Raw genomic sequence first — 8,259 nt, 5'->3', positions numbered from 1 at the left:
GCTCCCGCCTCCCGCGGAGGGGGCGTGCCCCCAGCCCCGCCCCTCCCCCAGCCCCGCCCCCCACCGCGCGCCATCTCCTATTTCGGTGCGAAGCCACCTCGCGCCGCCCCCCCTCCCCCCCACCCTTGCGCCGCGCGCGCGTTAGCGTCAGCGCTGACGCTGCCGCCCCCCCCCCCCCCCCCAATCCCTCCACCACCACCACTGCGAATGGGCGGGGCGGGGAGGGGGGGGGGGGGGGGGAGAGTGACGCGGCGGTGACGTAGGGCAGCGCGGTCCATATAAGGGGCGGGCGGGCGGCGGCGCGGCGCGAGGATGCTCCGCTCCACCAAGGGCGCCTCCAAGGCGCGGCGGGACCAGATCAACGCCGAGATCCGCGCCCTGCGCGACCTCCTCCCGCTGCCCGAGGGCGACCGGCCGCGCCTCTCCTACCTGCACGTCATGGCCCTCGCCTGCATCTACACCCGCAAGGGCGCCTGCCTCCGGCCCGGTGCGTGAGTCCGGCCCGGCCGGGACGGGACCGGGATGGGGATGGGGAGAGGGAGCGGGGAGGGAGCGGGGAACGGCACCGGGATGGGAGCGGGACCGGAGGGGGAGCGGGGAACGGCAGCGGGATGGGACTGGGGAACGGCACCGGGATGGGAGCGGGACCGGAGGGGGAGCGGGGAACGGCAGCGGGATGGGACCGAGACCAGAGGATGGGAGCAGGGAACGGCACCGGGATGGGAGCGGGACCGGAGGGGGAGCCAGGAATGGCACCGGGATGGGAGCAGGGAATGGCACCGGGATGGGACCGGGACCAGAGGATGGGAGCAGGGAACGGCACCGGGATGGGAGCGGGATCGGGATGGGACTGGGGAATGGCACTGGGATGGGAGCAGGGAACGGCACTGGGATGGGACCGGGACCGGAGGGGGAGCGGGGAATGGCACCGGGATGGGACTGGGGAATGGCACCGGGATGGGAGCGGGGAACGGCACTGGGATGGGGAAAGGAATCGGGACTGGGATGGGGAAAGGAATCGGGACTGGGACGGGAGCTGGCGCCAGGGAATAGCACCGGGAGGGGACTGGGCATTGGCACTGGGATGGAGCGAGGAATCGGCACCGGAATGGGAGCAGGGACCGGGATGGGACCGGGCATAGGCACAGGACCGGGGAATGGCACCGGGATGGGGAGCGGGATGGGGAGCGGGACGGGAGCGGGATGGGAGCGGGACGGGACCGGGATGGGAGCGGGATGGGAGCGGGACGGGGAGCGGGACAGACCGGGATGGGAGCGGGACGGGAGCGGGATGGGAGCGGGCAGGGTGGGATCAGCACCGCGGACAGGGAGCGGGACCGGGATCAGCACCGCGGAGAGCGGCGGGGGGAAGCGGGATCAGCACCGCGGAGAGCGGCCGGGAGCGGGGCCGGGAGCGGGAACCGGGAGCGGGAACCGGGAGCGGGAACCGGGATCGGGGACAGGGATCCGGGATCAGGGCTGGGATAGGGGAACCGGGAGAGGGACCGGGGACAGGGACCTGGGATCGGGGCTGGGAGAGGGAACCAGGATAGGGACCGGGACCGGGGACAGGGACCGGGGATCGGGGCTGGGAGAGGGAACCGGGATAGGGACCGGGATCGGGGACAGGGACCCGGGATCGGGGCTGGGAGGGGGAACCGGGATAGGGACCGGGACCGGGGACAGGGACCGGGGATCAGGATGGGGACCCAGGATCAGGACAGGGACTGAGACTGGGGCCAGGGACAGGAGATCAGGGCTGGGACAGGGGGACCGGGACAGGGACCAAGCCCAGGGATCAGGATCAGGACCCGGGATCAGAACAGGGATCGAGACTGGGACCAAGGACCAGGGATCAAGATCGGGACCTGGGATCAGGGCTGGGACCGAGACTGGGGCCAGGGATCAGGGCTGGGACAGGGGGAACAGAACAGCAACCAAGAGCCCGGGACTGGGGACCGGGGCTGGAACTGGGTCAGGAACTGGGACCAGGGACCAGAGCTGGGGCTGGAGATGAGGGACAGGGGCTGGGGACAGGGACAGGGGCTGGGGACAGGGACCAGGGACTCCCGTGGGTCCACACGGGTGATGCTGTGGGTCCTGCCAGGGCCACCATAGGTCCACGTGGGTGAGGCTATGGGTGCCACCAGCAACTCCATGGGTGCCGGGGCCACGTGGCTGCCCCGGGGCTGCGGTGGGACCTTGCGGGCTAGGTGGCGGGCGCTGGATGGGTGCCGGATGGGTGCTGACGTGTGTCCCCATGCAGGCCCGGCGCGGGGAGCACCCATGGAGCTGCTGGGGGGTCCGGAGCTGGCCGACCTGGTGGCGTCGCTGCCCGGGTTCCTGCTGGCCGTCACCCGCGAGGGGAAGCTGGTCGGCGTCACCGACAACGTCGCGCAGCACCTGGGGCACTCCATGGTGGGCACCCGTGCGCGGGGACGGGGCTGGGTGCTGGGTGCTGTCCCCTCTGGGCGTAGGTGGCTCTAGTGCTGCAGGATGATGGGTGCTGGGTGCCAGGGGAGGGCGCTGGGTGCTGATCCTCCCCCCATGCAGGTGGTCCTGGTGCTGCAGGACGATGGATGTTGGGGGGTGCTGGGTGCTGATCCTCCCCCCCTGCACCTGGTGGCGCAGGGCAATGGGTGCTGGGGGGTGCTGGGTGCCAGGGGAGGGTGCTGGGTGCTGGGTGCTGATCCTCCCGCCTCCCCCCGTGCAGGTGGACCTGGTGGCGCAGGGCGACAGCATCTACGACCTGCTGGATCCGGCCGACCACCCCCTGGTGCGACATCAGCTCACCCTGCCCGGGCCCCCCCAGGCAGGTGGGTGGGGCCTCCGGGGGGGCGGGGCCTGGGGGAGGGGCTTGGGGGGGCGTGGGCAGATGGAGGGATGGGTGGGGTGGAAGGAAGGACAGAGGGATGGAGGGAGGGATGGAAAGAGAGGGAAGGACGGAAGGATGGAGGGACAGAGGGATGGATGGGAGGACAGAGGGTTAGAAGGACGGAGGGATGGAAGGAAGGATGGATGGATGGAAGGACAGAGAGTTGGAGGGACAGAGGGATGGGTGGAGGGAGGGGTAGATGGAAGGAGAGAGGGTTGGGAGGATGGATGGAAGGACAGAGGGATGGAGAGATGAATAGAAGGACAGAGGGAAGGAAGGACAGAGGGATGGAGGGATGGATGGAAGGATGGAGAGACGGAGGGAGGGAAGGACAGAGGGATGGAGAGATGAATAGAAGGACAGAGGGAAGGAAAGAGAGAGGGATGGAAGGATGGATGGAGGAATGGAGGGATGGAAGGACAGAGGGATGGAGGAATGGATGGAAGGATGGAAGGACAGAGGGATGGAGGGATGGATGGAAGGATGGAAGGACAGAGGGATGGAGGGATGGATGGAAGGATGGAGAGACGGAGGGAGGGAAGGACAGAGGGATGGAGAGATGAATAGAAGGACAGAGGGAAGGAAGGAGAGAGGGATGGAAGGATGGATGGAGGAATGGAGGGATGGAAGGACAGAGGGATGGAGGAATGGATGGAAGGATGGAAGGACAGAGGGATGGAGGAATGGATGGAAGGATGGAAGGACAGAGGGATGGAGGGATGGATGGAAGGATGGAAGGACAGAGGGATGGAGGGATGGATGGAAGGATGGAGAGACGGAGGGAGGGAAGGACAGAGGGATGGAGAGATGAATAGAAGGACAGAGGGAAGGAAGGACAGAGGGATGGAGGGATGGAGGGAAGGAGAGAGGGAAGGAAGGACAGAGGGATGGAAGGATGGATGGAGGAATGGAAGGATGGAAGGACAGAGGGATGGAGGGATGGAGGGATGGAGGGAAGGACAGAGGGATGGATGGATGGATGGAAGGATGGAGAGATGGAGGGAGGGAAGGACAGAGGGATGGAAGGAAAGAAGGTTGGAAGGATGGATGGATGGATGGATGGGTGGATGGATGGATGGATGGATGGAAGGACGGAGAGACGGATGGAGGGACAGACGGACAGAGGCCGGAGGGACCAACAGAGCCCCCCCGTCCCCCAGAGCGCCTCTTCCGCTGCCGCTTCACCACCTCGCGGGCCTCGCGCCGTCCCAGCGCCGGGCGGAAGCTGGTGCTGCTGCGGGGCCGCTTCCAGGCCCCCCCCGGGCCCCCCGGGGCCCCCCCTGGGCTTTTCGTCGCCTTCTGTGCCCCCTTGGACCCCCCGCCCTGGCCCTGCCCCGACTGCCTGCTGCTGCCTGCGTTCCAGAGCCGCCACGCCCGCGACCTCGCCCTGCTCGACGTCTCCGACAGGTAAGGACCCAGGCACCGGGGGGGGGACCCAGGCATCCGAGGGGGGGACCCAAGCATCCGAGGGGGGACACCCAGGCATCTGGGGAAGATCCAGGCATCTAGGAGGGGATCCAAGGGTTTTTGGGGACCCAGGCATCCGAGGGGGGGACCCAGGCATCCGGGGGGGGACTCAGGCATCCAGGGGGGACCCAGGCATCTAGGAGGGGATCCAAGGGTTTTGGGGGACCCAGGCATCCGGGGGGGGGGACACCCAGGCATCCAGGGGGGAGACCCAGGCGTCCAGGGAAGATCCAGGCATCTAGGAGGGGATCCAAGGGTTTTTGGGGACCCAGGCATCCGGGGGGGGGGGGGGGACCCAGGCGTCCAGGGAAGATCCAGGCATCTAGGAGGGGATCCAAGGGTTTTTGGGGACCCAGGCATCCAAGGGGGGGACTCAGGCATCCAGGGGGGGACCCAGGTGTCCAGGGAAGGATCCAAGGGTTTTTGGGGACCCAGGCATCCGGGAGGGGACCCTGGTGTCTGGGGGGGACCCTGGTGTCTGGGAGAGATTCATCACCCACCCCACTTCGTGCAGATCCCAGGGCCCCAGGCATCTGGGAGGGGACCCAGGCGTCCAGGGGGACCCAGGCATCCAGGAGGGGACCCAGGTGTCCGGGGGGACCCAGGCACCCGGGGCGGACCCAGGCATGGGTGGGCAAGGGACCCAAGCGTGTTGTCCTGCAGCGTCCTGATCCACCTGGGCTACGGGAGGGGGGAGCTGCTGGGTCGCTCCTGGTACCGGCTCCTGCACCCCGAGGACCTTGGCCACGTCGCCCGCCAGCACCTCCGCCTCGGTGAGTGTCCCCTCGGCTGTCCCCTGGGGTCTCCCCTATCCCCCCGGCTGTCCCTTGGGTTCCCTGGGGTCCCTCGGCCCCCCCCTGCCCCCCCCATGGCCTCCCTGTCCCCTGGCTGTCCCCTGGGTCCCCATGTCCCCAAGGGTGTCCCCATCACCCTGGGTGTTCCCTGGGTTCCCTGCTGTCACTCTGCCCTTCCCCCATGTCCTCGGTGTCCCACACATCCCCTGGGGTCACCTTGTCTCCCCCCTGGGTGTCCTCCATGTCCCTGTTGACCCCCCCATCCCTGTTGACATCCCCATGTCCCCAGCCCCCCCCAATCACCCCGTTTCCGCTGATGTCCCCATGTCCCCACCCACCCCAATGGACCTCATTGACGTCCCCACGTCCCCAGTACCCCCAATTGCCCCATCCCTCTTGCTGCCCCCATGTCCCATCCGCCCCAGTCGAGCTCGTTGATGTCCCCATGTCCCCATCCCCCCAACCCCCCCCTCCCCTCCCCTGCCCCCACACCCCCGTCCCCGCTGACGTCCCCGTGTCCCCGCAGCAGGAGCGGGGGCAGAGGCGCGGGGGGAGCTGGTGACGCGGCTGCAGCGCAAGGACGGCCTGGGCTGGACGTGGGTCTACGCCCGACTGCGCCCCGAGGGCCCAGCCCTGCTCGCCCACAACTTTGTCATCAGGTGAGTGGACCCAGGCGTCCAGGTGGCCGTAGCCCACCCCAGGGGACCCAGGCGTCCGGGTGGCCCCAGGGGACCCAGGCATGCGGGCAGCCCCATCCCCCCCCCAGGGGATCCAGGCATGCGGGAGGTCCCACCAGCCCCAGGGGACCCGGGTGCTCCATCACCCCCAAGGGAAGTCTAATGTCTGGGCACCTTCCACCCCACATGGGACCCACGTCCGGGAGCTCCCCACCCCACATGGGACCCATGGGTCTGGGCCCCCTCCGCTCCCCCGGGGGGACCCAGGCATCCGGGCTCACCCCAGGCCCCCCCATAACCCCCCGTCTCTCCCGCAGCGAGGCCGAGGCCTGGTGCCTGCGGCAGCAGCTGGCGGCTGAGGCCCCCCCGGGCCCCCCCGAGCCCTTCAGCCCCGGCTTTGACTTCCCTGGTGCCGGCATCGGAGCTGGTGGGGACCTTGGTGTCGGCGCTGGCCCCGGCGTTGGCCTCGGTGTTGGCCCTGCCATTGGATCCGGCGTTGACCTTGGTGTTGGATCTGGGCTTGGAGACGACGTTGGAGCTAATGTCGGTGCCAACATTGGTCTTGGCCTTGGCCTTGGGGTCAACGTTGGATGTGGCCTTGGAGCCGATGTTGGACATGGTCTTGGAGCTGGCCTTGGGGCCAACGTTGACCCTGGTCTTGGAGCTGGTGTTGGACCTGGTCTCGGAGCCAATATGGGACCTGGTCTTGACGCCAACATGGGGCCTGGTCTTGGAGCCGCCATCGAACATGGTCTTGGAGGCAACGTTGGGGCCAACGTTGACCCTGGTCTTGGAGCCGGCGTCGGAACGAACATTGGACGTGGTCTTGGAGACAGTGTTGGACATGGTCTTGGCTCTGATGTCGGTGCTGGAGTTGGCATTGGCGTGGGAGCCGGCATCAGAGTCGACGTTGGCCTTGGTGTGGCAGCTGGCGCCAGCGCCGATGTTGGCCCCAACCTTGGGGCTGATATTGGAGCTGCTCTCGGAGCTGGCGCCGGAGATGATGTTGGAGCTGGTCTCCAAGCCAATGGTGGAGCAGAGGTTGGCCCCAGTCTCGGAGCCGGTGTTGCGCTCAGTGTTGGGGCCAACATTGGGCCTGGTCTCGGTGGCGGCGTCAGAGCCAGCGTCGGGCTTGGCATTGGAGCTGTTGGCCCCACTCTTCCATCCGATGTCAGCGCTGGCGTTGGACTCACCGTCGGTGCCAGCGTTGGAGCCAATCTAGGTGCTGGAGTCAGCGCTGGAGTTGGACTTGGCCTTGGAGCCAATATTGGAGCCAACGCTGGCTCCAGTCTTGGATCCACTGTTGGACTCGGCGTTGGAGCTGCTCTTGGAGCCAATGTTGGCTCCGGTCTTGGATCCAGTGTTGGACCTGGTGTTGGACTTGCCATTGGAGCTGCCGTAGGAGCCAATGTTGGCTCCGGTCTTGGATCCGGTGTTGGACTTGCCGTTGGAGCTGGTGTTGGAGCCAACGTTGGCTCTTCTCTTGGATCCGGTGTTGGACTTGCCGTTGGAGCTGGTGTTGGAGCCAACGTTGGCTCTTCTCTTGGATCCGGTGTTGGACTTGCCGTTGGAGCTGGTGTTGGAGCCAACGTTGGCTCTTCTCTTGGATCCGATGCTGATGTTGGTGTTGGACTCGGTGTTGGAGCCAACGCTGGCACTGCTCTTGCATCTGATGTTGGCTCTGGTGTCGGACTTGGCGTTGGAGCTGCTGTTGGAGCCAACATTGGTGCCGGCATTGGCTCCGCTCTTGGATCCAGCGTTGGACTTGGCCTCGGAGCCAACGTCTGCTCCAACATTGGCTCCTCTCCTGGATCTGACATTAGCGCCGGTGTCGGACTCGCAGTTGGAGCCAGCGTTGGAGCCAGCGGTGGCTCCGGTCTTGGATCTGCCCTTGGATTTGCCGTTGGAGCTGCGCTCGGAGCCAACGTTGGCTCTGGGCTTGGACCCGATGTTGGCAGCACTGTTGGACTCAGCCTCGGAGCCAACATTGGAGCCAACGTTGACTCTGCCCTTGGAACCAGTGTTGACACCGGCATTGGACTTGGTGTTGGAGCCAATATTGGATCTGGCGTTGGATCCGGTGTTGGACTTGGTGCTGGAGCTGCCGTTGGAGCCAATGCTGGCTCTGCTCTTGGATCCACCATTGGCCTTGGCCTTGGAGCCACCGTTGACCCTGCTCTTCGATCTGGCGTTGGCCTCGGTGTTGGAGCTGCCATCGGAGCCAACGTCGGCCCCGCCCTTGGCACCGGACTTGGCCTTGGAGCTAACCTCGCCGCCGGCGTTGGCTCCTCCCTGGGCCCCGCCATTGGCGCTGCACTTGGAGCCGCCGGCGGAGCCAACGCCGGCGTGAGCTTGGCCACAGGTGCTCGCCTCATGCCGGGCCTGGGGGTCCCCGAGACGCCGGGGGGAGCCACCGAGACCTGGACACCCCCCTACACCCCCCGGC

The 8,259-nt window shown here is 67.1% G+C and overlaps 1 protein-coding gene across 1 annotated transcript; it reads left to right on the top strand.

The window, feature by feature from the left end:
- Window positions 1-312: 312 nt before the first annotated feature.
- NPAS4 (neuronal PAS domain protein 4) lies at window positions 313-7,035 on the top strand (the record flags this gene model as incomplete). Its single annotated transcript, XM_082339006.1, has 8 exons — window positions 313-487; window positions 2,267-2,418; window positions 2,714-2,816; window positions 4,036-4,282; window positions 5,006-5,115; window positions 5,663-5,795; window positions 6,131-6,356; window positions 6,418-7,035. 8 exons carry the CDS (start codon window positions 313-315, stop codon window positions 7,033-7,035), a joined length of 1,764 nt encoding a protein of 587 aa, XP_082195132.1.
- Window positions 7,036-8,259: the final 1,224 nt, after the last annotated feature.

The sequence above is a fragment of the Platalea leucorodia genome (assembly GCF_965183815.1).
Source record: "Platalea leucorodia genome assembly, contig: HAP1_HAP1_SCAFFOLD_698, whole genome shotgun sequence".
Lineage (NCBI taxonomy): Eukaryota > Metazoa > Chordata > Aves > Pelecaniformes > Threskiornithidae > Platalea > Platalea leucorodia.
This window is presented reverse-complemented; position numbering and strand designations above follow the sequence as displayed.